At 46.4% G+C, this 23,908-nt stretch overlaps 1 protein-coding gene across 1 annotated transcript in view; it reads left to right on the plus strand.

Moving 5' to 3' along the window:
- The window catches only part of ARHGAP31 (Rho GTPase activating protein 31), a 57,078-nt gene that overhangs the window by 21,434 nt on the left and 11,736 nt on the right, over nt 1–23,908 (plus strand). The window contains exons 2-6 of the mRNA XM_005433334.3: nt 15,559–15,661; nt 16,182–16,326; nt 21,036–21,118; nt 21,740–21,847; nt 23,556–23,701. Of these exons, the coding sequence (XP_005433391.2) occupies nt 15,559–15,661; nt 16,182–16,326; nt 21,036–21,118; nt 21,740–21,847; nt 23,556–23,701 (585 nt within the window). The remainder of the gene's footprint in view (nt 1–15,558; nt 15,662–16,181; nt 16,327–21,035; nt 21,119–21,739; nt 21,848–23,555; nt 23,702–23,908) is intronic.

Consider the following 23,908-nt stretch of genomic DNA (forward strand, 5'->3'; position numbering starts at 1 on the left):
GGGGAGGGATTTTAAACCTCAGGCCAGCTCCCAAAGGTGGGGCTTGACTTTAGTCTCCATGGCAAGAAAGTGATGCTGAAAACGGAGTGCCCTGTGAAATGAAAACAAAAGGTAAAGTAAGGAAACCAGTGGAGAGTTGAGGAGATGGAAGAAGTCAGAAGGCAGGGAATGCAAGAAGTATAACTGATGTGCACAGACAGGACATCTTACCCAGTGAATTCAGGCCTCCCCTCCCACCCCCCACCAACCTCACTTCCCTGAAACTATCAGAAATAATGCAGTTTCTCCCCAGATGGCCTCTGGGTAGCTTCTTGCCATTATTGTGGTATTTAGTTATGAGAGAATCATTCAAGAGAGAAAAAAAGAGAAGAATGAGAAGTGAGACCAAGCCACAAAGTGTGGATCCAATTCCAGACATTCCCAGGCACAGGCATACTGAAGTCTGGTCTTTTGGTACAAGACTAACTTTTAGGACAGCCAGCCCAAAAGGTTGCTCCAAGAATCTGATCGGCAATATCTGACTCAGATCTCTGACTTTCTGCCGTTTTAGTCCACATGTCCAGATTTTGGCTAGAAGTTTGGGTAGGGAGGGTCTTTCTGGTTTGGTAGAAGCTTGGGAAGAACTGAGCCTCTCCCGGAAAAACACATCTGTGTGAGACTTTCAACTCGACTTTCTGGGTCAGGAATACTGATAAATCAGTTGCAATTTCTGCGTGCCTTACCAACTTCGGAGCTTTTGAAGGTAAGTTTCTCTTCACCAGGTGTTCAGCTACAAGAAAACTGGCTGTGTGTTTTAGCTGCAGAGCAGGAATCAAAGCTGTGGGCTCTAACCCTAGCTGATCCACTAGCTCGTTGCAAGACCTCAGGCTGCCAACTCATTTCTGTTTCTCATTTTTTGCACCTATGGGATGAGAACGATATTTCTCCTCTGTTAGTTCATGAGTCCTTGCCAAGGGGTTAGAATTTTGCTGATGGAAGCAAAGCACGTTCTGTGAGACTGTGCTGGGGTTTTATCCTCGCAATGAGGGACATCAGATACAAGCAAGATTCCAAATGAGGTTTTTTTGTATCCTGAGGGTTGAAAAGCAAACCCTAGGATGCTCACTTCCTTATTCTCTCGCTCACTGACAAGAAACACACACAATATTCTGGGCTTCAGCTTGCAAGGAACGGTGCTGCCATCCTCAGAAGTGTACAGAGAGGAGCAAACACTAACCAGTCACTGATGATATCACTCGATATCCATTAGAGCCAGGTCCCGCTTTGCACTGTGCTCCGGCTGCCTCTGCCACAAGGATTCCTTTCAAACCGCAATGAGAATAAAAACCCCAGAAACTTCCCCAAAATAAAAAATCTCTAAAAGGTTCTATTGCATTGAAAATAATAATATGGAAGTGAACATCACCTTCTAGAAACAATATATTGGAGTATTTCTTTGGTTGAAAAATCGAACTGAATCCGATGAAACAGTTTGGTTCTGTGAAATGCACTCTTTCCCACTGGAAAATCGTTCTGCTGGAAGATTTTCAAGCAGCCTTTCTTCCCGCATGCTTTAGTATCCAATTTAAACTCCAGCTGCTGGTTGCGGCTGTCCCTTGTAGTAGCGAGTGCTGGCACTATATGCTTTCCTTTATAATTAACACAGCAAGGTCTTCTAGGCGATCTCACCGTGGCTTAAAAGGCATCATCTGATAATGGCATGGGAAGGCCTGGAAGATTGTTTTGTCATTGTCACAGCGTCCAGTGCAGGACCGTTCCCTTCAGGGTAATCTCCTGCCACATTTTAAATTTCCAGGCAGCACAGTTCCCACCCCCTCCCTTGAGAAGGCGATTCTACATGATGCTATGTCTCACTCTTAGGAGGTTTTTCCTACCATTCAACCTAAATTTCCATTCAGCCACTCCTAGTTACAACCCCTTGATCATCCAGAACGAGCCGTTTCCCTCGGTGGTATTTATACCCCGTGCAGACCACTGTTGTGCGCGTTCGTTTCTCTCCTGGTAATTCGGGCCAGCTGTGCCTCTTCACCACCACCACTTTGTTCTTCCTCGCCAGTCAGTCCCTGTAGATCGTTAGTTTCTGCTCCTTTTCTTTTCCTCCTCCCCACGTGCAGCAGGGTATCCTGTTTTCCTTGTAACTGTAGCCACGCTACAGGGCTAAGAGATTGAAGGATTTTTCTGTTAATAATCCCCACACCCTTTTCCTGGTCAGTACATTGCTTAAGAGGGATTGAGGTAATTCATTCATGAATAGCGAGCCGTACGAAGAGACAGGGGGAGTGTGATGGGAAAATGTGAGCACGGTGGAGCCTGTTTCTCTGGAGTGTTCCTTCGTCAAAGTGCGGGTTTGCTCCCAGAGCAGCTTTGGGAATGGGGTCCCATCCTGCAAAGCACTCACGGGTTTTAGCTGGCACCGCCGGCTGCTAGGCACCTTCTAGAAAAGCCACCGACACTGTGTAGGCTGGAGCTCCCTAAAATAATCCGGGAGACCTCCTCTCCCTGTCCCCCATCCCGCTCTTGCGTGCGAGCAGCGGCACAGCTCCAGCGCGGTCCAGCCGTGCGGGGCGCATCTTCTGCGGCCACAAGGGCTCGCCTAAATGTCAGCCCTGCGAATTTCAGCAGCCCTGGCCAACTTCTGCTGTGAGAACGTAGGTGGGCTTTTTTCCTTCGCATCTTACACCCACACCGGCTGTCAAGATTTTGCAATTGCACCTCGAGTAAGAATTTCTTCTTGTGTGGAAAACTAAGCCCCAGTTCACTCTCTTGCAAGTCTGCTGGCTCTGCCAGACTTGGGGCCACATCTGCTGCTGGCTACAGTTGCATAAAGCTGGAGTGATTTTGTCAGCCTCTGTGGCAATTTATGGCCAGAAATTGGAAGTGTAACCCTTTGCTTAGCTCCTACAGTGACACAGGAGGGTGAAAGGATAGGAAAAGAAGGAGAAAATCACGTTATAACAATATATTTTATTGAAATCCCAGAGGAGCATTAAAAGCAGTAGTTGAGAGTCTAAGGGGCAGGTCCTGTTCTGGCTCTTGCTAAGGACCCCTTAGTAAACCCCCTCCCCTCCCCACCCCACCTATTTGGCCATAGTTTTAGATGTGGTATAGAAAATGCTGGGGAAACCTCTGGTTGCAGGGGAAGGTGTCCCAACACGGGCCAGCTTCTCGCCTGGTGCAGGAGGCTGAGGGAGCCGCGTGGCTGAAATGCTGTGGAGCGCAGGGAACGCCGCTGCCACGGCTGGCTGTGCTCCTCGTGCCTCGTGCCCTGCCCCTCCATGTACCCACCACGACGGAGCCTGTAATCACAGGGTCCTGGGCTGTGTCTTATACTGTGAAGCAAACTGATAACCTCCCGGTGGGAGCTGGGACAAGCCCATCAGCTCCCCTACCAGGACAAATGCAAACCTTGAATGCCATGGACCAGGGGAGGTCCGGAATGATGTCTGGTTAGCTTTTCCCTTCTCTGCTGTGGCAGTGGCTCATGCAAGGGCAGTCTGCGGAGCTGAAGGGCTTCAGCTTGGCATAAGCCGTGTTCTGCAATCGTCATCCAGTTTCTCCACTGTTGATGAAACAGTGCTGGCAGCGGTAAAGATTCCTCCATTTGAAAGAATAAAACTGAAGGCAATGGTCTGGTGTAAAGGTCTTGGCATCTCCCACAGCTTATGACAGCGCCGCTGGAGCACGGAGGCCATGGCTGTAGCTTTTCTTTTGTGAGCTTACATTCCTTAGCAGTGGGAAATCAGCAGCTGTAATTAGTCTCTGATGTTCTCTGCTAATAAGTGATTTCTCTGGTACTTGCAAATACCGGCATCCCCGAGACACAGCTCTATTGTTTTGACCTTTTATCTCTTCTCTCTCCTCCTCATTGAGAGGGACCCCAGATGTTCTTCAAAACTGCTAGGAAAAAAAATACCAACATCCACCCCTGCTCCTCCCCATTATATCCCTGTCTCCACTACCATAGCGGTTTTTGTTTTTTTTTTTCCTCGGGCGCTGTGTAGGAAAATGGCTCCTGCTAGTCCTCATGGAAAAGGACACAGATGCCATCAGGAAGCCCATTTGCTTTGGGAGGAAGAGGGACCTGACATCAACAGGAAGAGCTGTGCGGCAGGGCTGCTCCTGCCTGCGAGCGAGGGGGGCCCTGAAAACAATGTCAGCTGGCGGCTGAGGACTGGCGGGCAGGAAACGCGTGCACGCTGGTGTGTGCTGTGCAGAGGAAATGATAAGCGCTACCTGGCCTGAGTTGGAGCAGAGATAGCATGGTAAAAAAAAAAAAAAAAAAAAAAAAAAAGAAGGGGGGGAAGGTTGTTTTTCTTCACACGGGTTCGGAGCCTGTCCTTTGCCAAATGGAAAAGAAAATAAAAGCAAAATATGGAATATATCAGGGATCCGTCGGGGGGCTTGGAAACTGAGGAGTGCAGTTGTGAAGTGACTAGATTTACTACTTCAGTAACAGCTGGATATTGCCTTTTTTCCCATTGTTAGCACTGAGAATGACCCTCAGCTTGATAACCCCTGGCATGCGTATTTGTTGAGAGATGGAGGGAGGGAGAGGCTTATATCCTATGTGGAACTGGGGGGATTTTCTGTGGGGGAGGAGAGTCATGGGGACAGCTGCTCCTGCTGGGGGCAGAAGGGCCTTGGGAATACAAAGAAGAGTAGTGTATAGATAGATATCTCTCCTGACTTGTCCCTGCCAGGTGAGGGGACAGAAGACTGTTTGGGGAATAAAAAGATACCGTCATACTGGAATATTTTATTTGGCTTTGTTACTTGCCTGTAAAAGCCCTATTGTGCCTCATTTCATCACTGGCTTTGTGTAACGGAACTAGTTTTTTTTTTCTGATACCCTCGCCCCTCTGGCAGGCGGTTGCAGAGGTACAACCCGGGCAGGTTAGCTCTGAGAAACCACGGCGTGTGCTCTGGGTGCATCCCGGTAGTTACATACCGACATCCTGGGGTGGAGGTAGACACAAACAGCAGGGCAGGAAATATTTTCTTCTAAACAATCCCAGTCCAGCATCGGCCTCTAGAAGGCTGGGAGGCCGCGCGACACCATCTGCAAATGCTGTTCTGCCTCCTCTGCTGTCCTTGATGACTCTCAGAGGCTTGGAGAACAAGCAAGCTGCCCTCTTGCAACATATGCGAAGTGCTGATGTGCCACAAGGTTGATGGATGGAGCAGAGCTCTCTTCCCTGCTGTTTCTGAAAGAAGCCCTGAAGGTGCAGTGCCACATCCAGATGTTGGAGCCAGGCTGCTCAGCAGCTTGTTTTAGAGCTTTTTACCCTCCCTGGTATATGTTAAGCAAAATACGATCCTGGTGATCAAGGCTGTAAGGTATGCTTTAGAGGACTGCAGCCTCTGGAGAGGGAAAGGTGTAGCCAAAATGACCCGTATCGCATGGGCTACCTTTCTTCATTAAGCTCCCGAGTGAAACCGATCCCTTGAGACTGGTTTTGGACTTGCTGATGTAGAAATCCATGCGCGCCTGAGGAATCCACCCCCAAACCAACAGCTTTCCTTGGCTGAGGGTAAGGACTTCACCCAGAAAGACCTTCAGCACAGCAGCAGCGTGCAGGGCCATGCGCTAGCTACGTGCATTTGGCTGGGACAGGGGAGCAGGGCAAATGGCTGTGGCCATGGCTTGTTCTCTGGCTGGCTAAGCAAGCTTCAACAAGCAAGAGCATCAGCATATGGCGATGTGTCCCCTGTACCTACGACACCAGCCTAGCAAGGCTTTTGCAGCTTTTGGCTCTGTAAATGTCACCTTCAGGTATTACGTTTTGATTGACGCCTTATTTGACAAAATTAAAAAAACCCTATTTCTTTAAGAGGAATTTCCTGGTAATGCACATAAACCCCCTCTCTCACACACACATATATGCATCCATAAATGAATATGGTTGCATATGTAAAAATACATGCATATATCTATATATATACACACACATACATGCTGATATATACATAGATATACCTTTATTTATGTATAGAGGTATGTGTGTCTGACCAGGTGCTGCTTCTGGCTGAATTTTCTCCATGCTGCTGGGACACAGAAGCTGAGCCCACAGGCTGCGGCAATCATACGCCCTGGGCATTACTTAGGATGAGTAGAACAGCACCTTGTTTCACCAGACAAACATCAGCGATCCAAGTCACCCACAGCTTAATCCTCTCCAAATAAAGACTGACCTGTTTTCAGGCTCCTCTGAGCAGGGCTGGGAGGAGCGTTCCTAGGTGACCTTCCACTGCCAGCAGCAGCCTTAATTCTCCACTCTGTGTTCAACCTCACAACATCATTTTATGTGCCTATAAAGCTGGTGAAAATGCTTCTGTCATTCCTACACCTCGTTTGCTAGTATTTGCATGCCACAGTAAGAAGTAAGAGTGGAACAAGCAGTTTTTTTATTTTTTTTTTAAACATTGCTGAATTCAATGGGATTTTTTGTATGAGCGTGGTTCTTTGGGTCAGACCCAGACAGCCTTGCAGTGAAAACACTCAGTCTAAATATATGCTCAGCAACTGAGCAAAGATGGAATGGATTTTGTGCAGCTTGGCTTCAAACTATAATGACTGATTATTGCTAGTGCCTTCGCATGTTTGTTTTCAATCAGATTGACATCATAAAGCCTTATTTACTTTTTCTCTAAAGTCTGTTTTCATTTGCTTTTCACTTCTCATTTGCAGTTTTTACGGGTTTGTATTTAGGCTCCTCATCTGTCCATCTGTGATATATAATGATCCTCAGCAATTTTCCCTGCTCTTTGCCCTAAGTTGTTGACTGTCCATAAAACAGCCCATTTGGAATAACCTCTGGAAATTGCTGTACCACTCTTCACTAGGAGAGCCCTAGAGGCAAGATCAGTGAGAGGCCTGAGTGAAAGAACATTGCTGCATAAACTACTGTCAGCCTGCATCCATCCATCAATGTGACAGAGGGCAAAATAATAAGAGAAAAGATATAATATGTGCCATGAGATTCAGCCATGCAATTTTTCATCCATAGGAGGGCTTGGTCCAGGACCATCTTCTCAGTTACTTCGTACCTTGCTACCAAATATTAACCTGGGCTCTCAGAGGGATGATTGGCCCCTGCTCCCCCTTTCACACACCTGAGCTCGTTGGCACTGCCGTTCTGCATTAGCTGGCACAGCTGGATGTGTGCTTTAAAGCTGTCATACATACTTGTAAATGACTTGCTGTGCAGCAAGCATGGCAGGAGAAGGAGCGCTGATGGACCTCTAGCCTATCCTTGCACGTTCGAAGGGACAACAGAAGATCCCTGGGAAAGAGTAGCAGGGAATGCTGTAGAGCAGCCCACTGTGCTGCAGCACCAGTCTTCATGAGACAACTGCCCAGCTCCTCGCTCCACCCTGTCTCTTCACCAGCAGGGTACCAGCAGCATCATTTACCCTGAGGCCTCCCAAGAGCATTTATTTGGGAGTTAGTTGCTTTGTCCCAGCATGCCATCGCTGTGAAAGTGGACTAAGGATCTTTCTAACAGCAAGACAGCGTGACAGAACAGAACAGAAAGTACAGACAAATTCTATATCTTACTGACATTGCTATAGATTTCAGTGGTGGTGTTTGTGAAAGGCATGGTAAACAGGACTTCAAAATTGTTTAACTAGTAGCTGATATTTTTCAAATGTCCATCAAGATCTAAGCACAATTTCTTTCTAACTTCAAAAGGCTTCCTTATAAAGAGAAACCTGGAATCCCTATTGCCTGGCATGCTAAAGTCTGAGGCAAAAAAGAATAAGGGACAAACTAGCACTGACAGCCAGGTAGGGAGTATGTCTTGATCCCCCTGAGTTGCCTTTCTCCAGATTCTGGCATCCTAAGAATCCCGTGTAAGAGTTCCCATGTGCCAAAGGAGCTGTTGGTTTCTATGCTCTTTTTATAATCAATAAATGGGTGTAATAGCTTACAATTCACCCTTAGAGTATTTTCAGGACTGTAAGAAACTGAGCAAGTCTCCATCAGCTAGCAGGGTCAGGTAAAAGATGGAGACCGTGCACTGTTTGTTTTCTAACTAGCTCCCAAAGCCCTTGTAAATGAAAACATGTAGGTCAAAATCTGTTGAGAGGAGGAGAAAACTTACGAAATCCACATATTTTCCTTGCTTTTTTGCCAGCAGTTAAGTAGGTTAGCATGGCTTACATTGGTGTCCATGCTTAAGGAGAGCAGAGAAAGGAAGGAAAACATGATAGTGTGACACCTGCAGCCCATAAGCTTGTTTATTGATCTGGATGAAAGACAGTGGGCACTCCAGAGACTTCAGATGGAGCCCCCATCACGGGCTGTCCATCCCGGTGCTCAGCACTTACCTGGACTCTCCCCTTGCAGGCTGCTTCTCCCAGCTCCCTTGAGCTGCAGCATTGCCCTGCTCACTCCTATGCTCCATCAGCGCTGACACAGCCTTTGGATTTGGTAACATTTTTAGTGTGTGTCATCAGTAATGAGGTTAATGGCAGAATTCCTGTCTCACAGTCTGCTTATCCTCATAGGAGCTAGGCGTTTACTGAGGCGAAGGTCAACTCATTATATGCAGCTTCAAAATGACGCTGATCTTTGCTATACTTAGACGCAAGTCCCTTCTCTGAGACAGCATATATTGTCCCCTTACTCCCACCTCTGGAATTAACTGCCCCAATTGCTTGTGCTGTGGTGAACAAAACACCAGACAATATCCACCCTGATCTGCTGTGGATCAGAGTTAGGATTCAAATGGCAGGCTGAGGACGGGCACAGCTCATTGACCTGCCCTGCAGAACCTAAGCCACTGCTTTCCAAGGTGGCTGTACCACAGTCACAAAAGTTAGGAGTGGAGATATCCTGTTCAGTTATCTGGTCTTTTTTTTTTTTTTTTTTTTTTTTTTCTTTTTTTTTTTCAGGAAGCCCACAGCAGGATGTTTTCCTAACAAAACTATTCTAGTATTTAGTGCAACCTCTTTTCAAAAGTGCTTGCATGACAGAATTTGCCAGCTAAGTCAAGGTATTTAGTCATGTTTTGGAGGGGCATGGTGACTGCTGGGGCTGAGAGTCAGAATTCAGTGTCTGCTTGTGCAGTGCTTTCTCTTAGTTTTGCTTTTGCGTTGTTTTTTTTTGGTTTGTTTTTTTTTTTTTTTTTTTGATGTGTGGTGTTGATGAGCCAGCCAGGTCTGCTGCCTGCTCTTTAATTTCTGCCTGGAACATCACAGTTGTCAGATCTGCTCTGGAAAATCGGGTGTTCCTACATATCTTCTTTAGATATGCCAGGTGTAAGCTGGGTATAATATCAATGGGAAAAAACGCTCTTGGTAGCGGTGCCATCGACTTTATTCAGACTCACCCTGGGCCTGCAGGCTGTGTTGAAATGCATTTGCTCGGAATCAGCATGCTGCATCCCCAACAGCTCGGCATCTCCACTTCCCGCCAGGCCACGGAGGGTGATGCCTCGCAGCAACTGACAGATCTGAGATCCCTTTTTCCTACGCCTTTGCTCACCAGAATCACAACAGTGTTCAGGGTGGTGCTTTCATCGCAGGGAACGGCACTGTTGTCCTAACCTTTGTGACACTGCAGAGACATTTCCCACAGAAATAGGGGAGAAAAAAAAAAAACTTAAGTGTGTGACTTCCGTGGTGATTCAGTTGTGCTGTCCATGCAGAGAGGATCACCTCAGCGCCAGCTATCTGCCTTTTTTAAACTGTCTTTATGGCAGCTAAGGGGGAAGAGGCGAGGAGGAGGAGAAGCTGATTTGTTTTTTAGCCTGTTTGGTGGTGTTTGGCTGCCTCACACTATTCAAACACAGGTGTGTGTGCGCGGGGGGGTTGTGGTAGCTCAGTGCTAGCAGCCAACTAAGCGCTGAAATTTGATGGTGAGACAGTTTATTTTTTCTTCTTCTGTAAAATGAATTTAGTGCTGGTGAAAAGTATGCATAGACATCCTGGAGCCTGAAGCCCTCTGTTTGTCCTTGTAGCAATTACGTCCAGGCAGGGCAAACCCTCCCCTTCCCCAGCTCTGCCAACTTCATCTCTGAGCAGGACTGATCCTCTGCAGTGATTTCGGATGCTGTGGTCCCTTCCAGCTCTGGCCACCACTGAAAAGGAGACAGTGGAAGGCAAAGGAGATGATATGTGGGGGCACGGCAGGATTTATCCTTAGCTGCCACGGATTAGGGCTATGCATTGGGAGGCAAACTGGAATCGTGACTTCTGTGCTGGACCAGGGCTCTGGCGAGCTGCAGGGAGGAGAGCACAGCTTGCTCTCCTCTGGAATCTGTTTCCCAGCCAACCTTATGCCTAGTAAAAATCAGACAAGATCAGCAAAAAAAAAAAAAAAAAAAAAAAAAAGAAAGAAATCTAGTGAATCAGCATTAAAGCTCGTGATTTACAGTAGGAAGCATCAGGAAATGCAGAAAAATGTCACATCAGAGATACTGACTCTCAAGTACGTTCCCATTTATACAATATTGTTCCTTTCCTGTGATTGGGAGGCCAAGTTAATATATTAGTATGTTCTAAAATGCGTACTGGTTTGTTATTTTTGTTTGTGCAAAATAACAACTTGATTGGGAAGCCAAGTTAATAGTATATTCTAAAATGTGTACTGTTTTGTTATTTTTGTTTTGTACAAAATAACAACTCTTGCTTAGTACAGACTGGAACGCTTATTTTTTAGGAGGAAATATTTCTTAATTTAGCCATGTAAATTGAAACAAGAGACTCTTTTGACCTTTATTGTCACGCTATTGACATGTTATGATAGGAAGCATGCACTGCTATTGAGGGGAATGGGCAACAATGCAAAAAAATACTAATATGTAACAAAAACAAAATGGTGGAATAAAAATGCCCACAACTTTTTTTATGGCTCAGAATTCATTTTTAGGAGAAATAAAAAAAACCCTAAAGCTTTTTCCTGCAAGACAAACATCAAAAATTTGGTGTTTCAGGTGAAATGAAAGGTCTGCATTTACCCTCCCATTACTTGAACTAAAGTTAAAATAAAATTAGAGAGGATGTGAAACCTCCTCCACGTGGCATAAACCAACCACCAAGGAGGACCTGAGTAGCTCTGTCACTAATTTTTATCCTTGCAAGGAGCCCTCTGAGAGAACAGCAGAAGGTTAAAGACAAAAATGAAGCCTGCTGCTGTCCTGCCCAGCTCAGTGCAGTGCAATCTGAACTCATGGCCCAGTCCAGGTTAATTAACCTTTCACAGTCTTGCTGGACAGTATTCACAGGGACTGGTTAGGGTAGCTGGGTCAGCAGCCTCCTCCCTAGGGTCTTTCTGTAGCCCAGGGAGACTAAGGGTTTCTCCTAGAAGTGGTGGCCACAGGGCATTGATGGCATCTGCTGCTGGACCAGGGCCTTTCTCACTCTTTGCTGGTTTTGGTGGGAGGCCAGGAGGCCATCCTTCCACCGGTCATTAGATGTGGTGACTGCCTCTCTTCCTAGTGCCCCCTCCTACTTGGGCTGTTTGGTGATTTAGGTACGTGCTTAAAGGTCTCCCCGGCTTTGATCCAAAATGCTCAACTTTGTGCCAGGTGGAGCCTTTATCAGGCAGGCAAAGAGTGAGCCCCTTGGAGGGGAGGTTTGGTGGGTGGTGGCATCATGGCTGGGAAGGGACAGAATAAGGAGAGCTCCCCCCATGCCAGCAATGCTGGGAGGTGAGAGGCTCAGTGCCCGTTGCTGGCACTGGAAGCCAGAAGGGTCGGAACGGGAGGGAGGTGCAAGGCTTGACCTAGCAGGAGCAGCACACGGTGGTGGGGTCACGGAGGTGGCACGAGCTGCGGTCATGGAAAAGACCCTGGTGAAGGTGAATGTCTGTGTACGCTGAGCTCAGGGGTGATATCCAGTGAGAGTGGAACGAGTTACTGCGACTGCCCTTCTGGTTTATTTTTGTCTAGGGGAAGAGAAGTATTGTCTTTTGTGTGCAGTATGTTTATAACTCAATTTCCCTTCTGACTGATGCCTTGCTCCACGCTCTCTTCTCCTCCTCCATCTGGTTTCTATTGTAGTTTTAAATGAGGATAGTTTGGCTGTCTGGCAGAACAAGCGGGGTCTGTGTGACACCAGCTGCCTCTTCCAATTTCTCAGCCTCCAGCACAGTTTTAATTATAGAAGTGTCAAGACTGGGGACACCCCCCCCCCCTCCCCTTTCCATGCCTGCATGTACATGCACAGCCCCAGCTACAAAACCCATCCACGTCTGATCTTCCTTCGGGAGAGACCCAGCCCTGTGATTTATGTGTGCCCTATAATGCCAAATTCCCTGTTGCAAAGCACGTGCTAGAGGCTGTACCTCCCCGCATTCAGGGTTGATCAGGAGCCACATCTGATATAATCAAACCACCTCAAAACCATGCGAGGGAGATGCTCGCTGGTGCTCTAACCTCACCTCCCCCAAGTGCCCGAAAGACTCAGCTTTGTAGGAGCTCAGAGCTGCTCAGGAATTTCAGAGCTGCAGGTTCTGCTCAAAGAAAGCATTTGTTGTGCTCCAGTTTCATACAAGCGCTGCATTTAGGGGCTTGCTTCGCAGAAAGCTGATGCAGTCCCTTTACCTCCAGGGATCTGAGGTCAAAGTCCGTAATTTTCGGTTGCAAGTGAAATGTGTCCTGTGTTGTTGGCACACATTTTGGTGTAACTGGCAGTTTCTCTTCATAAGAACCAAAGAACCTCGTATGGCAGGAAATCATGTACATGGTGAGTGAAAGGCACTGGCAGAGACAGGTGAGGAGCCCAGGGCTGGAAAAGCAGGGAAGACTGCAGGTCTGCAGTACGAGACACCCGCAGAGCTCAGTGCATATTGTCTATCTGCAGTCTGCAGGTTGTCTGCACCGTGGAGTCTTCACCTGCTTTTAAAAATAAGTTGAATTTTATACGTATGCTATAGATCGCTCCCCTCAGGCCCCTTTTTTTGCTTACTGGTTCTCGGCAGATGGATCTAGCCTTCTCTGGTTTGTGTATAAGAGGTTTGCTTACCTGCCTGAGGCCTCTTGACCTAGTTTATCCCAAGGAAACTTAAAACTCAGCATAAAAAGAGTATGATTTAATAGGTCTTACTTTCAAGAGGTCAAATTAGTCACAACAAACATCAGTATATGCATTTTTAGTTGGTGTGTTTATTCTTAACACTGAAATTTTAAGAAGTATCTAACAGGGCACCATGGGCATGGACCCCATTTTTGTGGCAGCTAGGTACCATCATATGAAGTTTGTCTGTACGAAACACCCTTTAATTTTTAAACAAACTTTGTCAAATGGCTGTTCTGATCAAATAGGTTTTCTGTTCAATCAGTTCTCCTTTTTCCAGGTAGCATGGAATGGTTCACCCATTCTCCACCCAAATAGAACTGAAGTGAACATGGTTCTGCGTAGCTTTAATTTTTGCTGTTTACATTAGATGCATTCCCGTAGACCCCTACCAAAAAGGAAATGTTAATATGCCATGTATGCATAGCTCCTGCCACAAAGGTGGCACAGCCTGACCACCCAGGAATGAAGAAGAGGCTTGAAGTAATTTCCCTTGCCTTTTTTTTTTTTTTCTAATTCTGGCATGCTCATCGTCATATGATCCGAATTCCCTATTGCAGCCACACATAATCAGGTCTTACTCAGAGATAGGAAGTTCCTCTTTACTGATGCGTCACTTGGGCTTTTCTTGGTAGGATTTTAAGGAAATTTCATGCTTCCCTTTTGCTCCATCTCCTTCCACATCATCTAGTCATCTTAAGAAGTAGGTGCTGTACTCAGTGAAAGGAATGCTTCCCATATACCTTCTGGAAGGCACTGATGTGTCTTCTCAAAAAATCCTTGAAAGAGTATCCTATAGCTCTGCAACTGCTGTGGACAAAGCTTTGACTCTGTAGACTTCACCTGTCCACTTGGTGATTTCATGGTTTCACATGAACGTTGTTGTAGTAGGCTAGAGCCCAGGCCAGAAGCCCGGCCATCAGTCTTAGCCCAACAACCTGAGGGTCCTAAACATCAGCCCAAGGGCTTTGAGTGTAACACAACATGACTAATGTGCCTGCATGATGAGTCCCTGCTCAAAACCCCCTAAAGTCAACTGTTCCCTGTTGTTTTGGAGGCGCTCCTTTAACTGAGGAGAATTAGTCTGTTTGGATCTTTCAGGCTTCCAAGTAATCCCTGGTACTTTGTGTACTCCTGCAGTTGGGCTGGCCAGCTGAGAAAGGACACACAAGAAGGACCTCTGCCTCCCTTGGTAGGAGCTGGGAGGCAGAAGGGTAGCACTTTCCAGACCGACTGTGCTCAGGAATAGCGTGCCACTGAGGTAGGGACTAGCTTGGGAGCCCTTCTCACCAAAGCCTGTGCCCTGGGCTGCTTCACAGGGGCAAGTTCACCCATGAGCTGGCTCTGGTCTCAGTGGCACCCATGAGAAATACAATACCGTACCAGCTGGTTTTTGTTCAGGCTGGCCTTGGAGTGCTGTCCTTACCTGCCAACTGCTGAAGCCCACTTTCATATGTCATTATGGTCCTGAACTTCGAGCAGAAGACCTCAGGGAAGGTCCAGCCAGAGGCAATATCTCTGTGGTGTTGCAAAGACGCAGTAATTGCTAAGCCTGGATTTCCAGCCAAACGTGTGGCTTAGTCTGTTTTCTTCCACACAGCTTCCCGAATGCGCAGTGCAGCAGAGTCAGCACTACAGCGAGGAACTTCAACTTCTGCATTTACTGACTTTTGCGCTTATGGCTGTGTGAAGCATTGCATTAAATATACACTAGTTTCTAGTACCTAATAAGGAAGGGCTCCCTTACTGTTATTGTTATAGTTAGGGTTGTTATAGTACTGGGGACAGGGAGGCTTGGTTTGACCAAGAGGATGAAGGTTTCCTATACCTATATAATGGGGGCAAGAATAAACATACACTTTGGGTCCAGGTCTGGATATAAATGTTGTGCCTCAGGCTCCTCTCAGCTTTAAGGCTGGTTAAGTCGTTGGCTCATTATGTCGATGGAGTTCTTTTGCAGCCAATGTCAAATTTTGTCAGTGTGCAGATCTAGTCAATATTTGAACTTTATACCCCCTCTGTGGGAGTTTATGAGCGCTAAACTGTGGGTATATAGGCTTATATGGAAGTGTGAATGCTTCTCTGATTTTTATCCAAGCCAGTCAGACCTTTTGGCACAATGCAGCGAGGCTGGAGCTCTGTCTTGGGGAGGGGGGACGTTCCCAGGACCTCAAGCTTTACTTCATGCTTTCAATTAGAATGAAAATGCTTCTTTTTTCTGGAAAGAAAAGAAAAAGAGAGATAAAGAAAGCTTACCTTTCTTCCCACAATGTTTCTGTGACTTTAGGGATAGTCACTGTCATGTTAATGAGCGTGGCATGGCACAACCATAACATGTCCTCACTTTGCAAACTGGCTACGGCCACTTTGTGGGCTTTATTCTTGGTTTGCCCTGTATTTCTCCCATTGCTGTACCCTTCCCTTCATCTGCAGAGAGCTTCTGCTGTTGTTTCACGAAACTGTCTCCACTGTGGTGACTTGTGGAAGTTCTCGGTGTGTATTCATTGGGCACCTTGCCTTGCTTTCCTCTCCTAGTCCCCTACGTACTGAAGAGCTGTGCGGAGTTCATCGAAACTCATGGCATTGTGGATGGCATCTACCGCCTCTCAGGAGTGACATCCAACATCCAAAAGCTGAGGTAAGGGCAACCTCTCAGTGCCAGAGGGATGTGGTGGCACTGATCAGCACCTTTTCGCTGTTAGTCCCTCAGGTGTAGACCGGGGCTGGCAGAGCTCACGATCATGCAGAAAATAAACTGTCTCTGAAGCTGGTAACAGGGAAATACAACATTTCAGGGATTAGTCCATGAACAACAAAAAAAACCCGACCAAAACCCCCCCAACCACAAAACAATCTCCCTGTGCAGCTGTTAATGGGAAAGGCACGGAGGGTCTCTGCAGAAATGCTAAGTTTTTCTCTCTCCAAGACAAAGCGATCTCTTTATATCAGGTTGAGGTTCACTCATAGGGCTCTCGGGGAAAACAGAGACTAGTTGAAACCTCGGGGCTCGACCCCTGGAGACAACCTGGGCCAGGCTGCAGAGACATCTCTGCTTGCCCGTTTGTTTTTTTCTTCTAGCTGTAAGAGCACTCAGGGTGGAGTACTGGGATGCTAAAGCTTTTATTGGCCTACGCTGTTGTGTTTCCATGTTGTTTCAGACAAGAGTTTGTTTCTGACCAATGCCCGGATCTGACAAGGGAAGTTTACCTCCAGGACATCCACTGCGTGGGGTCACTCTGCAAACTGTACTTCAGGGAGCTGCCCAACCCTCTCCTCACTTATGAGCTCTACAAAAAATTCACGGTGAGAGCCTCTGCTGTTCTCGTTCCTCTCCAGCGGTGCGGATGCATGTTCCTCCATGATAGCTGTTTGGGATTCACTCCAGTGCCCTGGCTTCTTGTGCATCTATCTGTGTAAACACTTCTCAGTGCTCTTCCCTTCTCATCTTGTGCTGGCTTTCTTTCCCTGTCCTTGTTTTTTTTCCACCATTTCATGTTTATTTCTCAGTTTCTCTGCTGTTTCCTCCCCTTCATCTTGCTCATTTTTTCACCACATTGCTTCCCTGCTGTTACTTTTCTCCCCACTGTGCACCTCCTCCGAGAACTAATTCTCTTTCTTTTCCTCATGACTGTCCATCACTGAGTGTCTTCTGGGTCACCTGTGGCTTGTGATCACAATCACAAAGTTTCCTCCTGCCTGTCCCTCCAACAGTCACTGACACCTGCACAAACTGATGGCTCAGCCCATGTGTAAAGCACCATCTTTTCTGCTTCTGTAGCATTTTTCACACAGTTTGTCCGAGTGCAAATGATGACACAGGTTACTCCAGCTATGGCATATCAGGTCCATCGTGATCATGTCATAAATACAAATGGCAGAGGAAAGTGGCAGCTGGCCAAGCAGAAATCTCTAACCATGTTTAAAAAGATTGTAATTCAAAGAGTAGTTATGCGACTCTGCAAAACAACCATAGATTATACATGGATATAGCTGGAGCCTAGGAGCAGACTGCGGGGGAGCAGAAAAATAAGACCACAAAGCCTGAATTTTTAAGAGAGTTAGCTAATTTTGATGACAGATAATATTTTATTAAAAGGTGGCACAGCAAGCTATGCTTCTTATAGTTACCTGCTTCTTACCGCTCTAAATCCACTTTCGGTTGTTTATGACAACAACAAATTTAAATCCAGCTATCCAGGCAGAAACCTTATGTGCCAGAGGTGTGACTTTTCAGCTGAAAGAATTCACCAACTTCTTAAAACAACTGGGGGTGGGGGGTGGCAAAGATTGTTTTCTCAGTGTTAGAAACATCCGTCCTTTGTTAAGAATTTCTGTCATCCCACTCTTTCCCATTTGCTGGGACAGACATCGCCAAAAATGTCAGCAGTTGCAGAGATTTTTTGCAAAATCCTGTCCAAATGAAACGGGAAGAGGCAAGTAACCTTCGCTTCAGGTGTCGCCCTCTGCATCGCCTCTGTCCTGAATCAAGCGCTTCCAAGTGGCACTGCTATGGCACAGACGGCGCGGAGAGAGATCCATGGGGTCCACAAAGACTCTCCCCAAAGACACCCTGTTGCCTGCTGTGGGAAAAGGCAGGCACATCTCTGCGAGGGGGCTTGCTGTGGGGCGAAGCCAGGTGGGAGTAGCCAAGCAGCAACCTGCTATAAGGTGGCAGGTAGCTGTTGGGGACGACAGCGGGGCTGGGAACACGGCGTGGGAGCTGGCTCGCTGTGCTGCCCGGCAGATACACGACAGCGTTAGGGGTCTTGCTGTTTTGATGCTGAAATTTAAGCAAGGTTGGTTGGTGTTTCAAGGTGATGTGTAGTCAAAATTTTGAGCAGATTTGAAAAGTTGACCTATACCCTCAGGATAGAGAGATCCCGAGGATATAGGATAGGATCCCTAAGCTAGAGACAGCCAGGATGAATAGGATCTCAAAAATACAGGGTATCACTCAACCATTCACAGTAACTGATGAGTCTCATTCTTGTTGAAGCTATTTGGCTGGTGTCTTTCTGGCTATCACTACTGATTTATGAAAGAAAAATGCTCTAAAGGAAACATGAAGATTTAGATGGAAACTTTTTTAGGAAAGAATGTTTGCTGAAAAGTGCAGTTTTGGGATGATGACTTGCAGATTTTCGGTAGATACATTTGGTAAATAGTTTTATTCAAAAACAAAAGGGAAAACATTTCTGTAACTGTCTAAATGTTTCTTTTACAAATACTTTCTAAAGGAAATGTTTGAACATTAAATCAACACATCTAACTCTTAAATAAAATGCCTTTCAGAAAAGGGTTAAACAGCCCCAAATTTAAATGATAACTTCTTTCAGTTATGGTTGAGTGTGATGCTTTAGTCAACCTTGAACAAATGTTTTTTAAAATCCCAGCTCCCCAAATTGTTATCACTTTGGATTCACCTACAATGGATTTTATTTTTTTTTTTTAATCTCTGGCTTTTTCGTTTGTCTGCTCAGCCACAAAATCTGTTATTCACGTAAGTGTACTCAGTGAGGATGTATAATGGGTAACCCAGCTGACAGGAAGCACAGTCAGATACCAGGAGGAAAGAAAGAAAAAAAAGACCAGTTCCCCAAGGAGCAGAAAAACTGCGAGGAGCATGTGTATGCGTGGGGTGTCTGAACAGGGGACGGTGGCAGCTGCGCCGCAGCAGAAGAGCGCTGGTAGGAGTAAAGGATGTATGCTAATCCCAGCCTGAGTCAGTCGGAGCTGTCTCTGAGATGGGATAGGCTCTGCTTTGAGTCACCAGAGTGATTCAGACATTTGTGGCTAAAGAAAGTCAAATTCTTAATGAATAGAGAGGGGTTGGGATTTTGGTCATCACTATGTCAAGTTCACAGATGTAACATCCCAGTCACGACCTCACTGGCTATCAGCTTTTGCAAAATGATCTCCCCTCATGCTCTCCGTCTTGCCATCTTGTATTCTAGTGGTGGATGCTGGTTTCACAGGATAGATAAGTTGACCCTGCTTGGCTTGTTCTAGCCTGGGCATAGAGGGACCGATACTCCCTCAGAGCAAACCAGCTGCAGGAGACCAAGCCTAGCTCATCTCTCCAGACTCTGTTCCACTTGTTAACCCGGGCTTATGAATTGTGCACCGCCAGAATCACCAGTGGAGGAAAAAAAAATCCTAAATTACATAAATTCATACCATGATTAACAGACATGTAATAAATGTAGTTATTGGTTTTTCCTTAAAATCTGTATTCCGCTGCTGTAATCCTGAGTTTTGGAGGGGGCCTCAGATTTCAAAGGCACAAGACATAGAGGTCAGAAATGTGGCTTGGAGGTTTGAACGGGTCATGACCTCAGAGAACCTGGTATTTACTGTCTAAGCATTGGGTCTTTGAGACATGGAAGTTGAATATGGGAATGAAAAGCACTGGGAGAGAAAATACCATGTACAATCTAGTTGTATCTAATGTTTTAGATGCTCCAGTTAAAGTTTATATTTCTCTCCATCTCTGTCTTTGGACAACACCATTCAACTGGAAACCTTGTATGAAGATCACAGGATTTCTTAGAATTTCTGGGCTAATGGTAATAGGCTTTTTTTTGTAAAAAAAAAAAAAGAAAAGAAAAGAAAGAAAAAAGAAGGAAAAAAAAAAGGTGGGGCGAGCTGTAGTTATGCATAAAAAGCATAAAAAGTAATAGAAAGAATTCACCTACCTTTAATTTGGGCAAAACAAGTGCATCTGTATCTCAGGTACACCCAGCCTGTAAGCTCACTTGTTTTTCTTTGCCATCACACTGGTGAGAGGTTTGGACTAGAGGGCATAGACCTCATATCCCAGTGTTAAGGAATAAAATGTGATTCATATTCACCTCTGACCTTGAAGCTGGCAATGTTTGGTTTGCTGGTGGTTGTACATGAGCAGTGGTCTGCTGGGAAAAGCACAGTGACCAGAACAGAGATGGCTGCAGCATCAGTGTGGATGTTGTAATGACTGCTACAAGAAGATGTTTCTCTAGTTGTGGCTGCTAATTTCAGGTTCATAACGTTTAAGCGGCGGGTGGTTTGGGATGGGTTGTTTCCTTCCTTTCCTTTCCTAGCAGAGCTGACGTCTGTCTGTAGGCAAAGCTTCTGCTGGCAGCGTGGGTCCCGGCATCTTTCTTTGAACTCGCTCCAAACTCCAGTGGCAGTAGGGTAGGCAGGAGGTTCCCAGACAGTCATGCATTGTTTGAACTCACTGGTGGTTTGTCCTCCCCCAGCACAAATATTGAGAGAGAAAAGCTGAACAGATGAATACCAATGCAGTAAACTCCTAGGAATGCAGACGCAAGCTTATCGTGGCTCTCTAAGCTCTTGGTCTGTAAAGACTTGCTCAAGACCAAAACGTATAACCTTGATTTTGTCTAACCTAGTCTAACCTTGAGTACAAGTATTTATTAATCTACCTGGGCAGTGAGTTGGCTAAGGCTCCTCCCGTCATAAAAGATGCAAAGTCACGCAAACAATCCCTATAGGTATCTTCATAAAACAGCCAGAATGTTGCTTATTTTGAAGAATATGGAACATGTGTATCCAAGCTGTTTTCATAACACAGAACGTGGAAGACCTGCTTTATTTTTAACACAGTTTCAGGGAGGGGTTGGGCCACAATTTTTTATTTTTTCCATTATTTTCACTTCTCTCTTTCTATTCCACTCATCCCTGTCCAAGTTAAAAGAGAAAAAGAACAAAAAAAAAAAAAAAAAGAAAAAGGAAACATAACTCCTGATTGAAGGTCTCAGTCCTTAAAGCCCCTCTCCCCAAAACACTGACCACCATGTCCCAGAGTGTGGGAAGGATGCACTGAGACATGAAATAACAGCACAGCAAAACTCTGATGTGCCGGGGACACAAAGCAACTTCTACCATCAGCTCTGTAATGTAACAAGAGAGCATTCCCTCTGGGACAGGCTGTCTCTTGTGACCCTCCTTATCCCTCTTCCTTTTCCCCTGAGTCAATTGCCAGGGCAGAATGTTTCCCTGTATCTCCGCAGGAAGCAGTATCACGCTTCCCCGAGGACGAGCAGTTGGCAAGAATCCAAAATGTCATCCAGGAGCTCCCACCATCGCATTACAGGTGAGAACGTGTCCACCGAGGTACTGAGGAACAGTGTGGTGACCCTCACCATCAGGGAACGTTGCCTGAAACAGTGCTGGGGTTAATTTCCAGAAGTCATTTCCTAAAAGCTGACTCACAATTTCCAAATCTGACAACAATTTAGCTGGCACTTAAATATCATTGAACAAACCGTTAGAGATTGAATAAGCTCTCGCTGCTGTGGTTTATCATCCTCCTTTCCTCGGCATGACCCCTGTGGCACCCTTGGCCAGTGTCCTGGGTGGGGTGAGGAGAAGATGATCTGCTGGAGGTGCTTGCAAGAGCTAAGCTCTCAGCCTTCGCAGCATCCTGCTCCCTCTCCCATCCACCTGGCATCTTCTTCTCACCATCAGGCTAAGGGTTGTTTGATTCATGCCCTATCTCTGGCCACCCCAGAGCACAGCTGTTCAGGTGTTCCCTGCCATCCCATGTAAATGCTGGTGCTGTCAATCCTCTGTCCTATGTTGTGCCATTACAAACACTGCCTTCCTCGAGGAGGGGATGACTCTGAGGCCAGGTCTGGGTCTGAGCCTTGCTGTCCCAGTGGGCAGGCACCGGTCACTTGACACATTTTTCTTTCTTCATGTGACACCACTGCAGAACACTGGAATACCTGATCAAGCACCTCACTCACCTGGCCTCCTTCAGCAACATGACCAACATGCACACCAGAAACCTGGCCTTGGTGTGGGCTCCCAACCTCCTCAGGTACAGTAGAGAGTCCTCTCACCCACAGCACCATGCTGAGCTCCAAGGGGACCACCAGCACCCGAGCCTGGAGACCCAACCCCTGAGGGGAACGCGAAGTCAGGGAAAAGCAGAATGACTAAAGGAAACAGTAGAACACAGAAAACAGCTTTTAAAAGGAGAAAAAAAGTCTTCCAGGTTGAATAATCTGAGGTTTTACTGCCAGCTTTCAAGGAAGCCTGTGGGTTTGTGTATTTCTTATTAAAAGAAAAAAAAAAAAAAAAAGCTGTTATTTGCAAGCTGAGCACATCAATTTAAAAATGAGGGGTTAGCTCATCACCACGGAAAGGAAATGGCATTTCTGACAGTGCCAGGGCTTCTGCAGTGCAAGGCTTGGAGGGGAGAGAAACAGGGCAATAACACTACAGACCTCTGCCCACATCTGCTTGAGCAAAAGTGAGATGAGCTTGGTGGGCTTCAGATGGCCACTGGTGTCACATCTGAAGACCACCAGGTAGTCCGTCGTGTTTGTTATGCCTGGCACTCCGCTGGGAAGCAGCACGGGTAAGATTCAGAGGTTTGGCTGATATGTTGTACAGCTAAGCAGAACAAAAAAAATAGTAGCTGCAGGAAAAAAAATTGAAATATTTTGTATATTTTTGCAATTCCCTTCCCTGCCTGCCCCATACCCATGTACTGAGAGGCATGAAGTATGCAGGGAGAGTCCAGGGCTGCAGCTGGGTGGGAGAGGGGCAATGGCAGAGCTGGTGGGGGGACCCCTGGGCTGACAGAGGACAGGGGCAAAGGACATTGCCTAGAGAGGTAGGGACCTGAAAAGCAGTTTCTAAAAAAGTTGTCTCACCCTTCTAAATGACAAAACAGGCAGAGCAGGTTCTGAAAATGAACCAAATGTTGACACCATTGAATATCAGAAAGCCAGCTTTTACTGCTGAGATGCTTTCAGTCTAGCATCTGTCCTCATCAAAAAACCTGAAGTCTGTTTCCTTTTGCAATCTTTTGTGAGTGCAAGTCTGAGGGAGGAAAAGAAAGGAGCAAGCAATGCAACTGCAGTCTCCTTACAGGGTTATCCTCTTGGCAGTGCCCCAGGTTATTATCTAACACACCAGTCATTAACTTTACAAAGGATCCATTGCCCAGAGATAATTTCTTCAGCAACACTTAGGCATGTCAAGATAAGGAATGTTTCTTTGCTGAGAGCGAGAGTGAGGATATGGGAGTGCAGAGGGCAGAGAGGAGGCTACTGGGGCACATGGCAAAGCACTGAAGAAATTGGCATGGGGAAGACCTGAGCAGGGTTCTAAGGGATTTCACTGAGAGCTGATTGAAGCGTTGAGCAGGGATCTGGAAACGGGAGTTTGAAGGCTCCTGTGCTGTCTTTCAGGCCCAACTCTGAAATAGCTAGCTAAAAAAGGAGCAAAGAAGGAGAAGAAGGGAGTTTGAGAGTCACAGTTTTATCTGCTGCTGAAGAACTTAAAGCTAAGTAGGGAAAATAACACAGGCAGGAAAGAAAATAACAGACATGGCAGAAAAAACAGGGAAAATAATTTCTAAAAGAGTGAGAAGGCAGAGAGACAATGAGGGCCTGTGAGCAAAGGAGAGCGAGAAGTGCAGTAAGAGTGGGGAAAACATCCCTGTGAAAGCTGGTCTTCCCTTCCCAGGGGCTGTGTGTGGCAATGCTGGCTACTAGTACACCTCTTTCCTCCGGCAGGTCAAAGGAGATTGAGGCAGTTGGCTGCAATGGGGATGCAGCTTTCCTGGAGGTGCGAGTGCAGCAGCTGGTGATCGAGTTCATCCTGAATCATGTGGATCAGATCTTCAGCCACAACAGAAAAGCCAGCTCTGCAGAGAACATTGGTAACAATATCCTCAACCTGGTCCATGTGTCACTTGCCATGAACTTCAGCTCTAACGGTATCCCCTGCAACTAATATTTCAAGCACATCCACCCTTACCATCCTCACAGACTCCCCCAAATTCACCTTGGCCTCAATCCTTCATTACTCTTGCCCTCTTCATCCCTACCTCTAACATTTCCCTTTTGAACACTAGCCTCCTTCAGTG

This window comes from Falco cherrug, chromosome 5 (assembly GCF_023634085.1).
Source record: "Falco cherrug isolate bFalChe1 chromosome 5, bFalChe1.pri, whole genome shotgun sequence".
Classification (NCBI taxonomy): domain Eukaryota; kingdom Metazoa; phylum Chordata; class Aves; order Falconiformes; family Falconidae; genus Falco; species Falco cherrug.